At 35.8% G+C, this 24,476-nt stretch overlaps 1 protein-coding gene across 1 annotated transcript in view; it reads right to left on the bottom strand.

Annotated features, from left to right (window-relative positions):
* Positions 1–24,476, bottom strand: part of LOC123616192 (uncharacterized) — a 136,081-nt gene that overhangs the window by 106,226 nt on the left and 5,379 nt on the right. The window contains exon 2 of the mRNA XM_074352694.1: positions 2,445–2,539. Coding sequence (XP_074208795.1) covers positions 2,445–2,539 — 95 coding nt within the window. The remainder of the gene's footprint in view (positions 1–2,444; positions 2,540–24,476) is intronic.

Below are 24,476 nucleotides of genomic sequence, written 5' to 3' on the forward strand. Positions count from 1 at the left end.
TTCATTTCAAAATTCTATCAACAGTTTGACTTTCTAAAAATTATATTCCTTTTGCTAAATTAAACTTTGACACATTTTGACTTTCAAACATCATATTTGAATCTAATTAGCAATAAATCTCTTATAACACCTAATCTGTATATGAGGTTTTTGTTTTTCCCACCAAGAATTTTTTTTCAAGAGAAACACCACTCTTTTTCTGGGGTATTGGTTTTAACCTATGAAATTTTTATTGTTTTGATGTCAATTAGTTCATAGACGAAAACATATTTCCTTAGGTACATTTATTTAAGTTTTTGAATTTTTCTTATATTTTAATTGTTTTATCCTTCTAACATATTCTTCACTGCCTATTTTATTTATGTATAGGCATCCTTTAACATTTTCCCTCTTATTTTTCTTTAATATGTGGGATTTTTTTTCTGTGCAGCTACTGTTCACTTACATATTCCCGTTTCTCTTTCTAGGTAATTCCAAATAGCGTATCAGTGAGTTGGCTTATTTTACTATTTTCTCATCATGTTTGTCTACCCAGTCTTTTTTTTTCCTCCTTTCTTGCTCTTATTTTTCATTATTTCTACATTTGATTATATCATAATTTCCAGTAAAGAACTGCTCAACTGTGTAAATGTTGGCATGTTTTCAAAAAGATAAAATTAAGCACCAGAAAAATTTTTCAGAGGAGCATGGGACACATGCATAGGGATATCTACTGCTATATATATATTTTAGCAAATAGCAGAAAGGTACCTAGAAATCTATTATGAGGACAATGTGAAATTGTATTTGTTATATGTGTGTAACAGGGTACTTTGTCATGATTAGAACAAATGGACTATTTGTATATATTGAATTCGGACACATACAAAAAACATGTGAATTTAAATTTAAAAACCAAGAAAAGTATATAGCAAAATCTGCTTCTAAACATGAAAACATTAATTAATTGTCCATAGTGTCATAAACATACATATAAGAAAATAAACCCAGGCAGTGGATTAAAAAAAAACATATTTAAACCTTAAACATGAACGTTTATGTAAATGGTCCTAGGGTCAAGGGATGAAAGTCAAAGGTAATAGCACAATAAATTAACAAAGAAAAATCATTAGTAAATAACATTTTTGTTATTGTGAAGCCATTAGTCTGATTAACTCAATCCTGTGCTTCTGAATACTAAATAAATTAACAGCACATAGTAAAAAGTACATTTTATTTGGCTTTATTCAATGCTTAAGAATTTTTACTTTAATTGTTCTTATATGCACATTTTTCATCTACTCTTACCAACTGGAAAGAGGAGACGAGTATTTTACTGGTTTACCCATTAGACCTACAGCGCTTTTTCTTTACCTTCCTCTCCTACAGCCACTTCACTGAATTCATGTGGATAAATCTCATAGTGGCTTTTATTTTACTCTCTTTTTTCCTTCTCGAGCCTTGTATCTAGGAACCATAGGCCTAACAAGGTCTTTTACTAGAAAAGTCTGAATCAGTCTGTGGTACTTTTTGAGGCTAGTAGTACTTTTGAGATAACTTTTCAAAGACAGACTAGAGACCAAGCAGATACAGAATTAGAAACATAAACTTCATAATTCAGATATTAACAAAACAGTGCATTACAATATGTAACGTATCAAACCCAATTACTCTTGTAAATGGAGTAGAGAGGATTTGTAAAATAGCAGTGCAGATTTTTCTGAGTAGATATATGCTTTTAAAACAAATATAATCTGAAAGATTTCCATTCCCCACTCTTAGGAATCTGAACCAGATAAATAGGCTTTCTGAGCCTCCAAACTTTGCAGTTATGTTTTCCAGCTTAAAAAAAAAATAAACAAGGCCATGCTTGTCTCCCCATTGCATGAGAGGTCCACAAAGATCATCCTACACTTAAACCACAAAAATTATGTTCTACAGGGATCTTACCAGGCATTTAAACCAGAGTCACAAGGACAGTTTCAAATAAAGCTTCAATTCCTTGTTTAAGTTTTTCTAACAAATACTTCAAAGGAATTTCAGAATCCATGTATCCATAAAGTATGTCTTCTGATCTTAGATAGGAAGGTAGCAACTTTATATCCTTGTCCATCACCAACCTCATAGCTATTCCAACAGGCTTGATGTTGGAACGTGTACTTGACAGCTGGGGGACAGACTAGTGATTTGAGAGAATGGTCTACCTGCTATTCAGCACATCCTTGTCATAGTATCCACTCTGCCTACTGCTCAATTCCATTGGAATAAATGGCAAACATCTGCTCCAAACAACCTAAGCATTCCCACAAAATTAAACAAGTTTCTACAGAGAAGCAGAACACACTCCAAGGAATGCCAGGCCTTTTGACTGGATTTTATTTTGCCCACTTCTTAGTTGCCATCAAGTTTGTCACATTTCTGTTGGTCACTCAGCACAAAGGTCAGTAATAAACAATGACACTTACCTTAGAAGAAACACAGTCTTTAAATTGGATAGGATGGTCAGATTCCATAATTCTCTTTAAGGGATATGTCCTCCTCATAATGAAAGCAGGAGCTTCTGAAAGTATTAAAAAAAAAAAAAAAAAACAAAAACTAAGAACTTAGTCAATTTAAAAAAATGAATCCAAAACTACACATACACTAAGCTCATAAAATATCATGTGTCAAGATGCTTCTATTCGTATGACCTCCATCAGGTCCTGTCACTTCAAATAAGTCTGTGTGACATCTAAAAGTTTTAAAAGTGATGTGTTGTTGTTATTGTTGTGATGGTGGCAATGGGACAGTTTTGTATAATTTTTGATGGATTTCCTTTCCTCAGGATGCTTCATTATATAACCTCTTTGGTGCAATAAACACAGGCACTGGCAAAAGAAGACATGTTTTCTATAAAAAGTGCCCCCATAGTTCTCAGTGTTCTACAAATACTTTCATTTTCCTTTAGAATGACCTCTTTTCTTTTTCACCCTTTATGTCTATATTGCTTTAGTGTCATCAAAAGTTCAATGCATATTGGCTTTTGTGCATCAAGAGAGCTGTTTCACACAGACCACTGAGGTGTCTTGCTCACCTCATTGATTTGTAGAAACACTGTACAAATCGATGTAGAATATTGGAAGAGTAGGGCTGACTTTATTTTTGAAAGTAAATGATACCAGGAAGGGAGGATAGTGTATGAAGCATAGACTTCAACCACAGAGCATGAATGAAGGAAAAATTATCCAGTTATCAAGTAAAATAATCTTTTAAGAGACTGAAAGAATGAAAGTGAGAAGAGTAAGATACATTTCAAAATTTCAGTAGAACAAATTCAAATCTGGAGGAAAGTATGTCTCCTGAGGGAATGACACAGACTCAAACTAGTTTTAATTATCAATAAACGTTAACTGTATCTACAGGAATATAGTATAATAAATGGATGGTACACAAATGTACAAACATTCCCCTCCTTTGAATTAGCCAAATAATATTTATGAACATACGTGTTTGTATATGTGTTCGTATAAACTGCAAAATTAAGATATTACCTTTAAGGCTTTTAAAGTTTATAATTTATCATATACATACACGATATATATTTATACACTCACATATAAAGTATAAGTTTCTACTTAACTTTTTTTCCTTCCAGCTTTTGGTGCTAAAAAAAACCTGATACTTTTTTATGCTTATACTTTATATGTCTGCTCTGGCCAGTGACTGAAAGCTCTATTCTGGAGACAGACATATCTGGTTGATTTCATAAATCTATTAGTTCTCTATACCTGTGCTAAAACATTACCACAGCCTTGGAACCTTAAAACAACAGAATGCTTTTTCTCTCACAACTCTGAAGACCAGAAGTCCACAATTAGTATCACTGGACCGAAGCTGTAGTGTCAGAAGGGCTGTGCTCTCTGGGGAGGTTCTAGGGGAGAATATGCTCCTTGTATCTTCCAGCTTCGGGGGGCTGCTGGATCTCCTTGGCTTGCAGTCACATCACTTCAGTCTCTGCTTTGTGGTTACATCACACATTCCTCTGTGCGTCAGTGTGTAATATACCTCTCTGCATCCCTCTTATAAGGATACGGGTGATTGCACTTGGGATAATTCAGGATAAAGTCTCCATGCCAGTCTCCTTTATGTAATACATCTGCAAAGGCCCTCCTTTTTGTTAAAGTCGCATTCACAGAGTCCAGGGAATGGGAGGTGTGTATCCTTTGGAGGGACATTTTTCAGCCCACCACTTCCACTAACCAGCTAAATCACCTTCGGAAAGTTACTCAAACTTTCTAAACCTTAGTGCTTTTCTCTCTAAAGTGCTAAAAATTAAAGTGTTTACCTAATACAGATGACTAGTAAAAGAAAGAATACAAAGCATTAAATGCATTACTTGACACATGATATATACCAGTAAGTATTGCCTATCGTTGGCAATTATCATCCTCGCTCCATTGCCTTTTTCCACTAATATCAGTTCTTACTCAACAGCAAGCAGTAAGTTAATATTTTGAATAAATTATTTCATAGGTTCTATTCATTTTCTGTTCTATTTTTCCTCTATTCAGTTTTGTCAGTAAAATTAAACGGCCACTTAATCTGGAAACTAGATACTGAACGACTCACAAAGAAATTTTAAGATCTGTCTTATGCAAATGTGGAGAATACCTTGGACCCTCTAGTTGAAAATTTCCACTTTGTTTTACTATATAGATACAATTAATTTTTATGCATTTATATATTTAAACAGACAAAATTAAACACTGAATATTTTTCTAGATTATGCATCAAATATTTTCTAAATAGAAGCTGAATGACCAATTCAACTTTATGAAGAAAATGCTACTTTCTCTAAAAAAGTATTTTATATTAATATTCCACAAAAGAAAAAAGAAACAATTCATCTGTTACAAACAACACATTAAGTTTCAATACTAAATACATAATTTGTGTTACTATCCTTAATAATTTTATAGGGGGGGTTGTTTGAATTCATGCTAGTAGTTAAGAGTAATAGTTTAACATTTTGTTTCATTTCATAATTTTTGAACAAGTAAAACTTTTAAAATTTCTACTAATGAAAAAAAACATTTTGAATATTTCAATATTTTGTATACAAGAAAGCCTGGAAACAAATGTAATTTTAAAATCCCCACAATGTTAGAGAGTTTAGCATATTCACTGAACTAAAAAATGAAAACAACTCTAAAACAATTACTTTGGTTAGAATGCCCCATTTCCTGATAGGAGAAATTGAAACTCATGCCTTGGTTAACAATCTCACAATATTGACAATTAACATTTATAATTATGTGAATACAAAACAGACTTTCTAAATGTTTACATATTATGATACATTTGGAGTTAACTCTAGACAAACGTAATTTTGCTTTGATTTTCAACAGGGCTTCTCCAAACACAATGGTATTTGAATCATTACTTCATATTTAAGAACTACATATGTAAGAAAACACATTTCTCTGGAGGTTGGCTGCATGTGTGTAGTGGGCGAGGACAGTGAGGGAGAGCAGAAATGCATGTTTGACAAATTAAATTAGAGTCTTTAGAACATAATACACACATAACACACATATACATCCATGTGTGTATGAATGCAAACAGTACATGAAGGAAACAATCAAATCATGAAAGCATGCTTTAAGACAATGTGTTTCCTAAGGTGAAATTGTGATTGGCTATACACGTTTCACCTTATGGGAAAATGTGGAGACTGACACCTGGTGAGAGTGTCAGCGGTGGCAGCTGTGATCTGGGAAAAGTCAAGTACAGCTGTGACTGCCCAGAAAACTGGCCAGATGTACATGGTGTCATCTGAAAGATGCTTATCTTCATCCAGAACAAAACAGAAAAATATGTTTATAAACTATAAAAGTAATAGAAATTTGATAAAATTGTTGGCTCATATTATTGATCATAAATGCAATAATAAAAGTGTTACTTTAGAAGACATTTGAATTATTTAGATAAAAAAAATGAACAAATCCTATAGGACAAATCCTTTAGAAATCCGAAAAAAATACTAGGTTGTAAAAAAATCTGGCACTGATACTGAAATAGATGTTAGAGTATGTACAAATGGTGACAAAGTAAACTTTTTATTAAAAACTGATTTTAAATGAATAATTTATACATAAGGTGAAGATATTATATGTATCAAAAATCAAATTAAAACATGGATTAAATTGTAAAAGGTCTCTGTAAAAGATTTTAAGTGGACTAGATTTTAATATGCTTATAAAATGGATGAAATCAGTTTCAGCTGAAATGTTTAAATACAGATCTTATAGAGGTTCATCATAAAACAAATACATTGCTTTGTATGATTTTTTGCATAGGTGATAATTAGAAATATGAAACTATTCTAAGTTTGAGAGAGAAAATATCCCACAATTCTTTCAGCAGGTAGCAGGATGCCAGTCAAGACTGGAATATAGCACAGGACATAAAGCTCAGAAAGACATCAAGACACAGCAGAGGCCCCTGGCAGGGTACCAAAACAATTCAGGAAAAGGGGGATAAGATCAAAGCTTAATTACTAGACCCAGGACGGAGGGGGGACCACAAAGGGCTTGGAAATTCAGGCTGTGAAAAATAAAACACTGAGTGGCTGTGTTGTTTAGAGTTAGTTAAGGAACCCAATGCAAGCGTAAGACTGGGTGAGACAGAAAAACCTGACTGACTGAAGGTCTTGGAAGGGCCGTAAAGAGCAAAAATATTTTCTTCTTTTTCTTTGTTTAAATGGTTGAATCCAATGCATACAAAGTTTTCTTTTTAAAATGGTAAATAATTATAAAATTTTAAAGTCATCAGGTTAATCATATTTTCATTCATTTGACTATAATAATATATTACAATACCAGATAGTATATCATACTGTGTAGTATATATACAGTAATATTTCATGAAACACTCATTTAATTCATATTTGAAAATTTTATAAAACGTTTACAAACTATTAGAGATGTTCAGATACTACTACACTTTAGCTTTTATTTTTAACTTGTAACTTCTAAAGAAAAATTATTTAGGGAAGTGTGCTTAATTTTCATTGAACCCTCCTTAATAATTTGATCATTAATTTCATGTAAATCATGTAAAAAGAGCTTTACTAAATTAAAAGTGATAGGATTCATTGACCTAAAAATCTCTAGCTGGCAAGCATACTCATTAAAATATTATCACACATTCCTTATGTCAGCAAGTCTTCCAAGATATTTCATATGGCATTTTGATGCTATGATTTTTTTTCCTATGTCAGAAAAGTGAATGTGCTCAGCAGTCTGAAAAAATGCAAACTGAACACAGACATTCTAGCTGTTGCTTATTATCACATTCTGCTGAACCTGGAAAAGAGCAAGAAAGAACATTTGAAAAGCCGATGATAAAATAATCAAAGAGTAGGACATTTGGTAAGCTTTTGTTTTTAGAAACGTCGCTTTATTTCCAGTAATAATTTAACTGTTACTATTAAAATTTTATCACGTGATATTTGCAAAGTTTTTTATGACTTTAAAAACTCTATGATTTGTCAAAATGTAGGCAGTTTTTCAACTGAGAATATACTTTACAGATAATATTAATTGATGTTTAAATCTATTGTTATTTTATTTTCCCAAACATATTCTCTCTTATCTGAAATTAAGTTATAAGACAGTAAGAGATAGGATTCTGGAAGCAAGAGGTTGCAGTGATCTGAAGAAAGAGTCATGAACCAAGGAATGAAGGCAGCCTCGAGACACTGAAAAAGACAAAAAAGGAATTCTTCCCCAGAGCCTCCGAGAGGAATGCAGCCCTGACCAACACCTTGGTTTTATCTGAGGGACTAGGGCAGAGTGGCCAAGATGGTGGCATTGGAAGACCCTGAGCTCACCTCCTCCCATAGTCACACAAAAATCACAACTATTTACAGAGCAACTATCAATGAAAACCACCTGAATAGTAACAGAAAACTTTCCACAACTAAACATATAAAAAGGAGCCACAGCAAGATGGGTAGGAGGTGCAGAAACATGGTATAGTCAAGATCCACATTCTGGGGAGGGCAACCCACAAATGGGAGAGTAATCACAATTGCAGAGGTTCTCCCCAAGGAGCAAGGGGTTCAAGTCTCACATCAGGCTCTCCAGCCAGGGGTCCTGGATCAGGAAGATGAGCTCCTAGAACACATGGATTTGAAATCCAGTCAGGCTTGCACACAGACCCTGAGGGCTGTAGGAAACAGAGATACCATTCTTAAAGGGCACGTACAAAATCTCGCATACCCTGAGATCCAGTGCAGAGGGAATAATCTGAAAGGAACCTGCATCAAACACACTTGCTGTTCTTGGAGAACCTCTAGAAAGCAAGAAACAACTGAGAGTCCCCATGGGAAAAGACACTGGCGGTGACCATTTTGGGGATCACTTTCTACTACAAGGACAGTGGTGCTGGCAAGTACCATTTTGGAGTCCTCTCTCTAGCCTATTAGCACTAGAGGCTTCCCTGCCAACGAGTCAGTGGGCACAAGTCCCTGGACACCCTAGGCCCAGCAGACAGCTAAGTGGAAACCCAGCCCTAACCCACCACCATCAGGCCGACTCTACCCTTGTGCTCCCCCAGGCCCTCCAGCAAGCAGTCTAGTGACCTGGCACTGCCAACCAATGGGCAGGGACTAGCCCAGACTCCAATGCCCTAGTGGCCTGCTGTGCTGAACTGACTCCATGCACCAGTGGACCAGCACCAGCCTGAGATCCCAGAGCCAGCTACCCAGGACCTGGGTCCACCAACCAGTACCAGGACTGGGACCTCCTCCTCCAGGTGCCACAGCCAGCTGCCCACAACCTGGCCTTGCCCATGAGTGCACCAAGACCAGACCCAGAACCCCCAGATGCTGCAGCCAGTGGTACCAGCACCCAGACCCACACACCATCAGTCCAGCACCATTCCCCATAGGGGAACCTCTAGATCATTATAGCTATGATGACCAAGAGGAGTGTGCTGCTGGGCCCCATAGGATGTCTCCTACATAAGGCCACATCTCCAAGATTGGGAAATGTGACCGATCTAACTAATGCATAGAAATAAAAACAGAGAATCAGGTAAAATAAGGCAAGAGAGGAGTATGTTCCAACTGAAAGAACAATATAAAAGCCTAGAAGAAGAACTAAGTGAACTGGAGATAAGCAGTCTATCTAATAAAGAGTTCAAGGTAATAAATCAAAGATGCTCAACAAACATGGGAGAAGAATGGATGAACACAGTAAGAAATATAACAGAGAGTTAGAAAATATAAAGAACCAAACAGAGCTGAAGAACACAGTAACTGAAATAAAAAATACACTAGAAGGAATCAACAGATTAAAAGATACCAAGAAACAGATCAGCAAACTGGAAGACAGAGTAGTAGAAATTACCCAAGCTAAACAGCAAAAAGAAAAAAAGAATTAAAAAAAAATGAGAGAGTTAAGAGACTTCTGGGACAACATCTAGCATACTAATACATTATAGAGGTCCTAGAAGGAAAAGAGAAAGAAGGGGGCAGAGAAATTTATTTGAAATAATAATAATTGAAAACTTCCCTAATCTGAGGAAAAAAGCACATTCAAGTCCAGGAAGCACAGAGAGTCCCAATAAAATCAACCCAAAAAGGTCTACACGAAGACACATGGTACTAAAATGGCAAAAATTAAAGACAAATACAGAATCTTAAAAGCAGCAAAGGAAAACCAACAAGTTACATAAAAGGGAGCTCCCACAAGACTGTCAGCTGACTTTTCAGCAGAATCTTTGCAGACCAGAAGTGGTACCATATATTTAAAATGATGAAAAGAAAAAGACTTACAGCCAAGAATGCCCTTTCCAGAAACATGGTAGAGTGAAAAACTACCTTTCTACATCCTCTTCAATTTACAACCAGTAAAACACCCACAACTCAGAAAGGTGCCTCTACCCAACACAACAGTATGCCAGAGAATTCCACATATTTACACATCTAAAGTTGGGTGGACTGGAGGTGGAATTGAGAAAAAAAGCAGAGTCAGTGTCTGTAATCTCAACCCTCTGACCATGGCAGCTAAGATCAAGCCTCAGAGAATCCAGTAAAAGCAGGAAAGGTCACACATGACTCCAGCCTCCCTATCACAGCAGCACCCATAGCCACAGGTAACTAGGCAACAGAAGCAGTGGGGATGGACCCTTCAAAGCTGAGGCACCCATGACCCCAGCCCCTGCCCCCCGTTTGCAGTGGGAGATCCCTGTGAACCATATAATAATGAGGCACAGAACAGACAGCTGTGCAACCTTATCCCCCTCCCACCATCCTCCTCCAGCTAGGGCACAGAGACTCACTCAGAGGATCCTGGACACAATGGAAGAGTCCACTATCCCAGTAATGATAGCGATTCTGGCAAAAGCAAAGCAGCGACAATCCCAGAAGCAAAAGAAGCTATAAAGAATGCATGGAGAGACTAGATTGTGGAGGCTGGAAAGTGCTGACTCTCAAATATAACCAGAGGCAGCTCAGGTAAAGGAAACCAAAAATGTGTGTTATAGCACCACCCACCAGAAAACAAAAGAAAGAACTCTAACAGCTAACTTGTCATTTAATTTCAAATGCAAAGACAGATGAAAAATTTAAGTATCACAAAAAACCACAGTAACACTATACCACAAGAAAAAAATGACAATTCTCCAGAAACCAACATAACTGGTAGAGAAATCAAAATAGCTGTAATGAAGAAACTCAAATGAGCTACAAGGAAACTCAGAAAGGCAGTTTAATGAGCTCAGGAAAAAAAAAAATTAATGAACAGAGGAATTCTTTACCAAAGAGACTGAAACTGTAAAAATGAATCAAACAGAAATTCAGGAGATGAAGAACTCAAATAATGAGATGAAGAATGCTTTAGAAAGCAGTGGAAATTGAAACCATATGGAAGAGAGAATTAACAAGCTCAAAGATATAAATCAAGAAATGATAATAAGCAGAAGAGGAAAGAGAAATAAGATAAAAAAAAATGAGAAAATTTTCTGAGAGCTATCTGACTCTTTTAGGAGAGGCAATGTTAGGGCAATGGATATTCCAGAAGGCGAAAAGAAGGAAACACGAGAGTTAACTTAAAGAAATAATAGTTGAGAACTTCCCAAACCTGGAGAAGGATCTGGATATACAAAACCATGAAGATAAGTGAACTCCTAATTACCTCAATGCAAAAAGGCCTTCTTCAAGAAACTTTATATTAACACTGTCAGAAGTAAATGACAAAGAATTATAAAGGCTGCCAGAGGGAAAAAGGATTGTAACCTACAAAAGAACCCCCATTAGGCTACCAACGGATTTCTCATCAGAAACCCGACAGGCTAGAAGAGAATGGAAAGACATTCTTGAAATCCTAAAAGATAAAATCTGTCACCAAAGAATACTTTGTCCAAGAAAGTTATCATTCAGATATGAAGGAGAAATAAAGGCTTTTCAAGACAAACAAAAGCTGAGGAAGTTCGTCAACACTAGACCTGCCTAACGAGAAATGCTGAAAGGAGTTCTTCTACCAGAAAGAAAAAGGCAAAAGTACATAAAATTTTGAGTAAGCAAAGTGATAAATAAACCATAAAACTGAAATCTTTATAAGAATAGCTTTTCAAACACCTTATTATATCATAAAGGTTAAAGAGAGGGAAAATAAAGCATAAAATAACTAAAGCTACTTCAGTTTGGTAACAAACTCAAAACATAAAAAGGAATAATTTGAGACAACAAAAAATAAAACTGGAAGAGGAACAGGAAAAAAAGAACTTACACAGGTAAATGAAGATAAGATGGCATCAGTAGACAAAGGTCTATTTTATCTATGAGATGTTCCATACAAACTTCAGGGTAATCAAAAAATAAACATAGCACAGAGACAAAAAACATACAAAAAGAGGAAACTGAGAAAAACATCATAGAAAACCACCAAATCAAAATGACAAACACAAGGAAAAAGAAACAGAGATACAGAACAACTAGAAAACATAAGATAAAATGGCAGTACTAAATTGTCATCTACAATAATCACTATAACTGTAAATGGATTGAATTCACCAATCAAAAGATACAGAGTGGCTGGATAGATTGAGAAACAAGACCTAATGATATGATACCAATCAGAGACACAACTCAGCTCTAAAGGGATGAAAGATGATACTTCAAGCAAATGCCAGACAAAAGAAAATGGAGCCATACTCTTTTCATATAAAAAAACAAACAGAAGCTTCAAGGCAAAAAAGGTAATAAGAGAAAAAAATAGACAGATATAATAATAAAGGGGAAATTTTATCAAGAAGACATAACAGTGATTAATATTATGTACCTAATATAGGAAAACCAACACATATAAAACAATTAATAGACCTAAAGTGAGAAATTGGCAGCAACACAATAATAGGATGTGACTTTAACACCTCACTTAGATCAATGGCTAGATCATTAAGGCAGAAATTCAACAAGGAAACACTGACTTTAAATGAAACATCAGACCAGATAGATTTGATAGATTTGTACAGAACGTTCCATCCAAATGCAGCAGAATATACATTCTTCTCAAGTGCACACAGAACTCTCTCAAGGATAGACTATATGCAGGGACACAAAGCAAGTCTCAGTGAATTTTAAGAGACTGAAATCATAGCAAGCACCCTTTTTGTTCACAATGGTATGAAACTCGAAATCAATTACAAGAAAAAAAAACTGGAAAAACTACAAATATGTGGAGACAGAACAACATGCTATTGAACAACTAGTGAGTCAATGAGGAAATACGCGGAGAAGCAAAAAAAAAAAAAAAAAAACAACAGATAATTAAAAGTACAAAGAGGGAAATCTATAGGAATACATCAAGGAACAGAAAAATAAATAAATAACTTAAACTTATCCCTGAAAAAACTAGAGAAAGAACAAATGAAACCTAAAATTAGTAGAAGGAAGAAAATGACGAGCAGAGCAGAAATAAATGAAGTAGACTAAAATGGCAATAAAAAACATCAATGAAATTAAGAGCTGGTTTTCTGAAAAGCTAAACCAAATTGACAAACTGTTCACTAGATTTACTAACAAAAAAAAAGTGAGAGAGAGAGAGAGAGAGAGACAAGGCCTTGATAAATAAAATCAGTAATAAAAGAGGATAAATAATAATGGATATCACATGAACACGAATGATTATACGAGAATACCATAAATAGCTATATACTAACAAATTGGACAACCTAGAAGAAATTGACAAAGTCTTAGAATTATATAAACTTCCAAGACAGAATCATCAAGAAACAGAAAATCTGAATAGAATGATCACGAATACAGAGATTGAAACAGTAATCAAAAAGCTCTCAAAAAACAAAAGTCCAGGACCAGACATTCTACTAAATAACCAAAATAGATTTAATATATATCCTTTTCAAACTATTCCAATTATTGAAGGGGAGGAAATATTTCCTAATTCATTTATGAGGCCAACATCACCCTAATACCAAAGCAAGACATAGATAACACACACACAAAAGAACATCATAAGCCAGTATCTCTGATGAACATAGATGCAAAATTCCTTAAGAAAATATTAGCAAATTGAATTCAACAATACATAAAAAGGATCATACACCATGATTAAGTGAGATTTATTCCAGGGATGCAAGAATGGTTCAACATCCACAAACAATTATCATGACATACCACATTAACAAAATGAATGATAAAAACCATATGATCATCTTAATTGATGCAGAAACAGCATTTGACAAGATTCACCACCTATTTATGATAACCCTTAATAAAGTGGGTACATTGGGAGGTTCCTAACATAATATAAGTCATATATGACAAACAAAGAACTAACATCATATTTAATGGTGAAAAAAATGAATGCTGTCCCTCTAAGTACAGGAACAAGACAGGATGCTCATTCTCTCCACTCTTACAGTACTGAAAGTCCTAACCAGAGCAATTAGGCAATAAAAAGAAATAAGAGAGACCCAAATTGGAAAGGAAGACATAAAACTCTCATTATTTACAAACATAATATTATATAGAGAAAACACTAATGATTCCACCAAAAGCTGTTAGAACTAATAAGTGTATACAGATAAGTTGCAGGATACAAAATCATTACAGAAAAATCTGTTGCACTTCTATACACTAACAACGAGCTGGCAGGAAGAGAAATTAAGAAAACTATCTCATTTACAGTCTCAACAAAAAGAATAAAAATATCTAGGAATAAATCTAATCAAGGAAGTGAAAGACCAGTACGCTGAAAACTATAAGGTATTGCTGTAAGAAACTGAAGACATCAATAAATAGAAAGATATTCCATACTCATGGATTAGAAGATTTAACATTGTCAAAAGGTTCGTATTACCTAAAGCAATCTATCGATTCAGTGCAATCCCTAACAAAATTCTAAGCATATTTACAGAACTGAACCACAATCTAAAATTTATATAGAACCACAAAAGATCCTGAATAGCCAAAGCAATCCTGAAAAAAAGAACAAAGCTGAAGGTATCACCCTCCCTGTTAAGCTATACTACAAGGCCAAAGTAATCAAAATAGCATGATATTGGCAGAAAAAGATACACAGATCAATGAAACAGAATTAAGGGCCAAGAAATAAATCATGTATATGGACAATTACAAGAAGGAAGCAAAAAAAAAAAAAAAAAAAAAAGACAAGAGAAAGGTCAGGTTCTTCAATAAGTGGTGTTGAGAAAACTGGACAGCAATATGCAAGAAAAAAAATTAAATTAGACCACTAACTCAAACCATATACAAAAATTAACTCAAAATGGATTAAAGACTTGACAGTAAGATCTGAAACCATAAAACTCCTAGAGGAAAACAGACGATATGTTCTTTGACATCAGTCTTAGCAGTATCTTACTAGATATGTCTCCTCAGGCAAGGGGAACACAAGCAAAAATAAATTAATGGGATCATATCAAACTAAAAAGCTTCTGCACAGCAAAGAAAAGAATCAATAAAAGGAAAAGAGAAGCAACTTAATGGAGAATATATCTACGAATGATATATCCAATAAGGGGTTAATATCCTAAGTATATAAAGAACTGAAACAACTGAACAATTAAAAAAAGCAAACAATCTGATTAAAAAATGGGCAGAGGATCTGAATAGATTTTTCCAAAGAAGACACAGATGGTCAACAGGCACATGAAAATGCATTCAATATTACTAATCATCAGGGAAATGCAAATCAAAACCACAATGTGATATAGCCTCAAACCTATCAGAATGGCTATTGCCAAAAAGACAATAAATAACAAGTGTTAGCAAGGATGTCAAGAAATGGGAACTCTCATGCACTGATGGTCATAATGTAAATTAGTGAAGCCACTATGGAAGATAGTTTGGAAATTCCTCAAAAAATAAAGAATAGAACCATATGTTCCAGCTATCCCACTTCTGAGTATTTATCCAAAGATTATGAAAACACTAACCTTAAAAAAAATGCACTTCTATGTTCACTGCATCATTATTTATAATAGCCAAACCATTAAAAAACATACTCTTAAGTACCAATCACCAGATGAATGGATAAAGATGTGGTGTACACACACACACACACACAATGGAATATTACTCAGCCATTTAAAAATAATGATATCTTGTCATTTGTGACAACATGGATGGAACTGGAGAGTATTTTGCTAAGTGAAATAAGTAATAAAAGAAATACAAATACTATATAATTTCAGTTACATGCAGAATCTAAGAAGCCAAAAAAAAAAAAAAATGAACAACCATAACAAAATAGAAACAGAATCACAGATACAGAGAATAAACAAGTGGTTGCCAGGGGCAGGGTGGGTGAGAAATGGGTGAGTGAGGTTAAGAAGTAAAAACTTCCAGGTACAAAAATAAAGGAGTCATGGGGATGAAACGTACAGCATGGAGAATATAGTCAGTAATTGTGTAATGTCTCTGTATGGTGACAGAAGGTCTCTAGCCTCATCATGGTGATCACTGTAATGTAGAGAAATATCGAAACACTATGTTATGCACCAAAATCTTACGAGACACTTTAGTCAATTGTACTTTAAAAACAAACAAAAGAACAAACAAACAAACAAACTCATACTAAGATTAGATTTGTGGTTACCAGAGGCTGGGACTGAGGGGAGGGGGAACTGGATAAATGTGGCCAAGTGGTACAAACTTCCAGTTATAAGAAAAATAAGTACTCTGGAGGTAATGTACAACATGATTCATATATTTAACACTGCTGTATGTTCTGGAAGAAAACATAAAAATAAAATAAAGCAAGTTTTCTTGGTTCAAAACTATCTTAGGAGCAAAAAATGTTAAAAGTCTTCAAGAGGTCCTAGCACTTTTTTTTTTTTTTTAAGTAGTCAGTTGCAATGTGTTAATTTCTGGTGTACAGCATAATGTCCCACTCATGCATACATTGTGTATCATATTCTTCCTCATTAAAAGTTATTACAAGATATTGAATATAGTTCCCTGTGCTATAAAGAAGAAATTTGTTTTTTTTAATCTATCTTTTATAGATAGTGGTTAACCTTTTATTCTGAGTAACTACACTTCAAAGTCAAAACAAGGACTGATAGTAGAGATGGTGAAGAGCAGATAATATCAAGAGAAACTGCACCCCAACGTGGTTTGGCTTAAAGACCTTTCACTTATTTATCTTCTTGAACAAGCTAAGCAGCAATTGCCAGCAAGCAGGAGGTGAGGGGCGGACGCTGTGTGCCACCTGTGTAGGGAGTACAGTCTCTGCCTGCCGTGGTCGCTGATGACGCTCAGCTGGCATGTCTCATTCTTCTTGCCGATGTCTTTGCCCTTTCGGTTCTCTTATGGTCAACATGTGGACTACTGAAAGCAGCTCAGTCACTCAAGAGAGATACAGGGAGTTCATGTCAGTGCCCATCACGTCTGGCAGGCCAGATGGGCCTTTAGGAGAGCCTGGGTGCTCTGGGTTTGCCTCAGATTCTACTGACTTGAAGTTGCATGTGGCATATTCTGACAGGTGACAGGTTCATCCTCTCCATGAACAAACTTTGCGTAGGCTCTTCTGAGACTGTTTTTGTCTAGGCCTCATCCTTTGGCCTCAGTCCTTGCTGGGCCAGCAAAGGACAGTTGTAGTAAGATTCCTGCTGTGTTCCCCTGCCATTGATATCTGATCCATCTTGATATCTGACCAAGTTCCTTATCCCTCTGTCTCTAAATACCTGATTCCTCTGGCCTTCCTTCAGCAAGAATCCTGGTAAATTGGTTTAGCAAGAATCCTACCTTTGATTTCTCGACTTAGTAATTTTACACCCACCAACACTGACCCCCTCCACTAACACACATACACACACAACTAGACTATAAATTCCCAACTGTGTTTACTGCCTTCAGGGTTGAACCCAATCTCTTCCCTGCACTGGGATGGTACTGACGTCTATCACAGTAGCCCTGAAATGCCTTTCTTATGGTTTCCACTAGTGTCAGAAAAATCTTCCTTTAGTACCTGTTACATCCAAAGTACCGTAAACTCTTCATAAGTGAACACATAATTTATGTACAAGCAATTCCTCTCCTTATCAATGCATTCCAGAACTTTACAGTACTTTTTAAAACATGTTTACAGTTTGGGGGTACAGCATGTATTTATCTCTTTTGAGCAAGGTAGCCATATGCCTTGGCAGAAGGAGGTAAATACATTTCCAAATTTAACTACTTTTGAGAAAAACATTTTATAAGCAAAGGAATATTTTTGTTGGGAAAGCATGTTAAAGCATAGGAAAGAAGTTTTTATTCACTCCTATTAAAATACAGCATAGGGCATTTAAGAAAACACTTCACACATCTGTGGACTGGGTTTTTAATTGTTATTTTCATCACTAGAAAGTAAAGGCCTTTTTAAATCACACTATGATTTTAAAACATGAACTATTGGGACATTTCTGGATATTATTCACTTGGTCTAAAAAGCTTAAGGAAATAAGGCCTTCAGGACTTCTTAAAGTTACAACCTTCAAAAATCACAAACTGAGAACCCAACTTTCACTGAAATCTAGTATCAAACATACTAGGATCAAAACCAGTGTTTCATTAAATTCCACAGAAATAGGTGAGACCTCATTTACTCTAAAGACATATTTGTATTAGTCTAAGCACATGGAAGTTTTAAGATTGGTGTTGGTATATAACTAGTAGTCTAAAAATCTTTATGCTCATTAAACCTTTGAAGAGTCTGGCAAAATGCAAACAGAATAACTCTTGATAATATTAGAATTGAAAATTTAAAAAGAATGTGCAATTGTAGAGAGCTATGCCATGCCATAATAAATACATTTAAATATAGCAGCATTTTAAAATAGTGTTTATCAGGATAGTACATGTATATGATACAAATGGAAAAGCATGAAAAGCAATAAAATAAGACGGCTTTTATGATCCTGCCTTTCATCTTATGCTTCCCAGTTTCCATCTCCAGAGATGCCCAGGCGAGTCTCACTAGCTTATTACAAATACTTTCAGAGACAGACAGATTTGTACACAGATAAACAGACTTACCAGCTATGTGACCTTTGACAAATTACATAATCAGTCCATAACTTACTTTCCTAGACTATAAAATAAGGCGAAGAATTTAGAATGAGATATACATTCTTTTTATATATCAATGGCATTAGGCTCTAGTCACTATACTGTGCCTTTTATTTGTTCTCTTTCAAGATCTTGGAGTTCACTCGTTATCAGCTCCATATAGATGTTTCCACATTTTTAATAGCTACACTGTGTAAAAAAAGAATATATGTTGATCAATTCGATTAGGAACTGTGTCCCCATCAGACTTGCTGTAAAGTTTGATACTGTTAACTGCCTTTAAAACAGAAGATAATTTATTCATCCTAATACTTAACATTTCTCTGATACTTAGCAATATTGAGCATTTTTTTTCATATGTCTATTGGCCACCTGCATGTCTTCCCTAGAGAAATATTTGTTTAGGTCTTCTGCTCAATTTTGAATTGAGCTGTTTGCTTTTTTGTTATTGAGTTGTATGAGCTGTCTGTATATTCTGGAAATTAAGCTCTTGTCAGTCACATCATTTGCAAATATTTTCTCTAGTAGTTTTCTTTCACAATTTTTCACATCTTTAAATAATTTAATTAGTTCTATAAATATACTAATAGAAAGCATGAAGGTTTCACTTTCACAGGTTAAATTATTTTTTCAGTCATTAACTGATGTATTCAGCAGTCACTGTTCTAGTTGCGTAAGTTACAGCAATAAGCATACAGAACATGAGAGCCTCATGGAGCACTCAATATTAGAGATAAGAGGAAAACAACATGCAGATATTTTTAAAAATAGTTTTCAAGAGCATTCTGGAACTTCCTAATGTGATAGAGTGCATTTACAAAATACCTAAAGCAAACATCACACTGAATGGGATATCCTTAACAGCTTTCCCCCTAAAATAAAAAACAGCACTATCCTTCCGTGATCACATATATCCAGCACTGCATCAAAGGCTTTAGTCACTGCAAGGGGGCATGATAATGAATGAATGAACAATGGATAGTTAAGAATAAAGTCATTTATATGTTGGCTATCTAATGATGTCCAAAACTTAGTGGCTTATACAACAACCACCATTTTGTTAAATCTCAAGGTTTTGCGGGTCAGGAATTCAGCTAGAACTTGGGTAAGAAATTCTTCCACTGTGTGAAGCATAAGCAGAGGTTCCTCTGCGGTGGTACTCTCCTGGTAGATGGGCTAAATTTGGAACATTCAGAACTGATTTATTCATATGCCTGCTGTGTTGATGGAAATGGCTGGAATCCTCGGCTTAGCTAAGACAGTGGACCATAAAGCCTGCACACGGCCTCACCAGCATCACGGTCTCAAGGGTAGTCAGAAAATTCACATGTCAAGCCAGAGCTCACAGACACAGCCTAACATGAGATGGGAGGTAAAAACTGCCCAGGCTGGGAAATTGGTAAAGAATCATTTCTAATAGCAGAAGCCATTACAAAGCCCACCACGACTCAAGAAAACATTACAAAGACTCCATTTCACTGCCACAGTCAGTTACAAGAGAGAAACTAAGCTCTGTGATAAGTACCATGTACAGACTATCTCCTTCAATTCACTCATACAGTCCATTTTATAGATGAAAAAAATCAAGGCACACAGAGATTAAGTAAATTGGGCAAGCCTTAAAAACTGACTCTTCATTAAAAAAAAAAAAACAAAAAACAAAAACCAGAGAATTTGGGGTGTCACTTTAGAAGAAATATATGCTTTGACAAATCCACAAGTACAGAATACGTCGATTCACATGTATTGACAACAGTATTAATCAGTTATGCAATATATCAAGAGAAAAAAAAACTCTAGTGACAAAATGACAATTTGTAGACAGCCATGTACAGCGAAAAAAAAAAAGCAGTTTATTTAAAGTACCAATGAAGCAATGGTATAAAGACGCAAGTAGAAAAACTATTCATGCCATGAAATGTGATCAAATGTACCATATTTGTAGAAAGGAACTGTGTGTGTGTGAGTGTGTGTGTGTGTGTGTGCTGTTTGTGAGATGCAAAGCTACAGAGCAAGAGGGCAAAGAAAACACGCAGCTCTCAACCAGGGAAAACTAATAAATATACATGACTATAAACAGCTTTCCAATGACAAGTACACTGTGTTGTGCATGATTTATATGTTTGGCTCCTGGGCTTGAAAATGAAAATCAGCACTGGCTCCACAAAAGCTGTTGCGTTTTCCTGACCTCCAGCACTACAAGAAACCGTTTGATGGCAGCTTTATTCTCAGAAAGCTAATTGACTGGTTTGTAACTTTATGCAAATTTCTACCTAGTAATTTCAGTGTGGGGTCAGGAGCAGAGGAGGGTTTCAGTTACTGAGATGTATAATTCTTGGTTAATAAATTATAATAAGCACTAGTAAGTAAAGAAACAGTAGCTTAAGGAGAACATGGCAAAGAAGCATTAATTTTCCTCATTAAATGTACTTAATTAGCATAATTCTCCTCTGAGGGCCAGGAAATAACGAGACTGTCACAGTCCTTGACTATAAATGCTGCTAAATCTGTTTAAAAAAAAAAAAAACAATTGTAAAAAAAGTCCCCCCTATTACATTTGAAGAACTACTTAGAAATGATAAGGAAAGTATGTATGTAAAGTTAACAGTACACTTCTTTAACTGTGTAATTTTATGGCCATAAATAACATATGCATACATACACTCAAATGTATGCTGTATACATCCTTTTCAAAACAGGTTGAATTTTTTGAGCACATAATGAATTGACGAAGAGTGTATATGTAGTTGGTGCACATGGTTAAATGGGAATTCGTAAACACCCGAAATACTTCCTGAGAACACATTCTGCAGGACAGATAATAAAACAATCTTCTGAGGACATACCTCATTCAGCACCTTCAATTATTATGAGGTAGGTGTCATCATCTCCATTTTATATATGAGTTGACTATGGTTCAGAAGGTTAGGAAACTGGCAAAGTTTTTGCTGTAGTGGGTATGTGAAATTCCAGCACTGGAATTCCCTGCTCAAGCCACAAACCTAGTATCTTTTCACTTTCCATTGAGGCTTTTGTAGAAAGAGACAGATAATTTCTGTATTCTATATACATAAATCAATGTGTATTCTGAACATGACCACTGAGCTTTGATCAGTTCCCCAAAGAAAGTCACTGGGGGCTGGGGGGAGGGGATGGCAGTACCATGAGCTGTCCACCTAAATCTCTTCCTTAGAACAAAATGACCCAGGGCCCTAGTGGTTAGTCCATTACGCAGTAGTAAGGGAAAGATACTTTAGTCACCACATTAAATGATTAAAGACCGTATTTAAAATGGGAACTTTCTACTTGCATTCACCATGCCAGGGGCAATGACATGCCCCCCCAAAATACACCGCATTATGTGATGTGTATTTCCACATCTCATAATACAACACAGAAGCCTACAAACTAATTTGAGGCACTAAGTAAAATGTTAAATGAAGGATAGTCTGGGGTATAGAACTTCAAATGAGACTGTTCCATGAGTCACTTTAGGAATAAGACTCCCTAAAAATTAGTGAACTTTACAATTATTTCTGACTCCCTGCTATTAACTTTTCATCTAAGTTTACTGGAGGAATGACCTTAATTGTGAAGTGCTTCTGATCTTGTCCTTTTTTTTTTTCTACTTTGCTTGATCGTTTTCCCTTTAATAATCATCAATACATACCAGGCATTAGTTTTTCAAACGTTAGAGAGAGTCTGTAAGGTTTCATCCTGTCCTGGTGCTCTGTAAGGGCCATCAGTGTGCTGATGGATATTGCATTCATATCTTGAGCTTTGAGTCTTCCTGATCTCTGCACTCGTTTATGAAGACATCTCCACTTGTACACTGCAAACCCATTTCAAGCTTACCAGGTACAAATGTGACTCTAAGTCATTCTCCCTTGATAACTGGCACATACCATACATTTAATATATTAGATTTTTAATCCTTAGAACAAAAGTATGAGATAGTTTCCATTAAGCTTCTCATTTCAAACACAAGGAACTCAAGGCGCTCAGGTTACAGCACCTGCCCATGGACAGCAAGTGGTGAAGATGGGATGCAAACTCAGTCTGTCTTCAGAGTCCATCCAATCACCCATGGCCCTCTATTGTCACATCTCTTCAGATCTACCACCAACATACATCTCAGCCTGGATCACTTCTCTCCAACTTCAATACCACCATTCTGTGACATACATATGCACCTCCGCTCAGATGTCCACTAGGTATCTCACACCATACATGTCAAAAAAGTTTTTGTTCTATCCTTTCAGTGATAAAACTTATCATATGTCAAGCCCTGTTCTAAACAAGTTTTAACACAGAATCTCCTTCAATCCTTAGAGCCAGTGATGAGACAGGTATTATCATTCTCATTTTATACTTGAGAAAACTAAGGCACAGAGAATGTAAGAAGCTTGCCCAAGGCCAGTAAGTGGTGAAGATGGAGACAGACTTTTTGTCTCTGGAGCCTACACTCTTACAACTACTGCCCGATACTACTCCTCTTCTCCACCTTCCTGCCACAGGAATGCACCTCTATCCACCCTGCGACTTACCCCCTTTTGCTACTTCAGTTCTTCCCCACAAAGAATTATTAAGCAGGTCCTTTCAGCACTACTGCCACCATGTATCTTAAACCTGATCACTTCTCCCCATCTCCTCTGCTATTAGTCTCATTAAGCATTCATTAAGCTCCTAATTTAACTCAACAGCTGATTAACCCTTCCGCCTCTCCTGAAGTCTGTTCTCCTCATGTCAGCCGGAGTGACCATTTAAAAACCTAAGTAAGGCCCTATCATGGCATTTCCAAGGCCCTCTCCTGCTAAAGTTAGAATAAAATCCAAACTCCTCTCCGTGGCTCACCAGACTTCACAGAATTGGGTTCCTGCCTGCTTTTCTGAATGAATCTCACTCCAGGCTCCCTTGCATCAAATGTGCTCCACTCACACTGGTCTTCATTCTCTCTCTTGTGTACAAAAATTACTTTACTTTAAGGTCTCAGCCTGGAGATTCACACTGCAGGCTCTTCCCACCTTACAGGTCACAGCCCAAATGTCACAGTAGTCTTTTCTTAGTCTCCGTCACCAAAGCAGCACTCCCTCCTCCTTGGGCACTCGCTGCCACACTTTCTGTCATTACCTGCTTTGTGTTCTGCATAGTTCTTACCCCATCTGAAATCACTGTATCTGTCCATGGGTTGATTTTCCTCCTTTCCTCACTAGAAGTTTCTCTCACTCTAAACCTCAAGCCCTTTCAAACCTATCCAGTTATGAATCTGACTATGGTAAATAAATAATTTTAAAAGAGTTAAGAGTAAAAAAAAAAAAGTTTTTCAGTATGCAAATGTGAAAGATAAGAGGAAAACAGTTGAGTTCTACAAAAGTACAAGCAGAATGATGTCATATTTCCTTGACGATAAGGGGCTGGTAAAGTTCTTTTCATACCAGAAGCTTTTGCAATTTCTTACAACAACAGACGATAGACAGTAATTATATAAATATCTTTTAAATACTTTAAGTGTTATATCACAGTTAGATAATAAGTTGTTCAGGGAAATCAGAGTGTTTTAGAAAGGTGTCCATCACCCAAAGAGGCTGAAGTCAGGGAGGCCAACCCTGCCTCGTCACAAAATGCCCTTCGTTTAGGCAAAGCTTACCATATAGACAGATGATGGGGATTCTAACTCTCGGAGAGGATGTTCTGCTCACTCAACTTTGTACGATTACTATGTTCAAATGAATGGATGCCGAGTCTCCCTCAGTCATGCTTTAGACAATCTCATACAGTGCAAACTGACAGAGACTTTAGAAATGATTAAACTGAATTTTTACATCTTATTAGCAAACGAATTGAAAACTAAATGAATAATTAGGTAACTTATAAAATCTTTGCACATCAATGGTTACATTACATTCTTATAATA

The sequence above is a fragment of the Camelus bactrianus genome, chromosome 2 (assembly GCF_048773025.1).
Source record: "Camelus bactrianus isolate YW-2024 breed Bactrian camel chromosome 2, ASM4877302v1, whole genome shotgun sequence".
Taxonomy (NCBI): Eukaryota; Metazoa; Chordata; class Mammalia; order Artiodactyla; family Camelidae; genus Camelus; species Camelus bactrianus.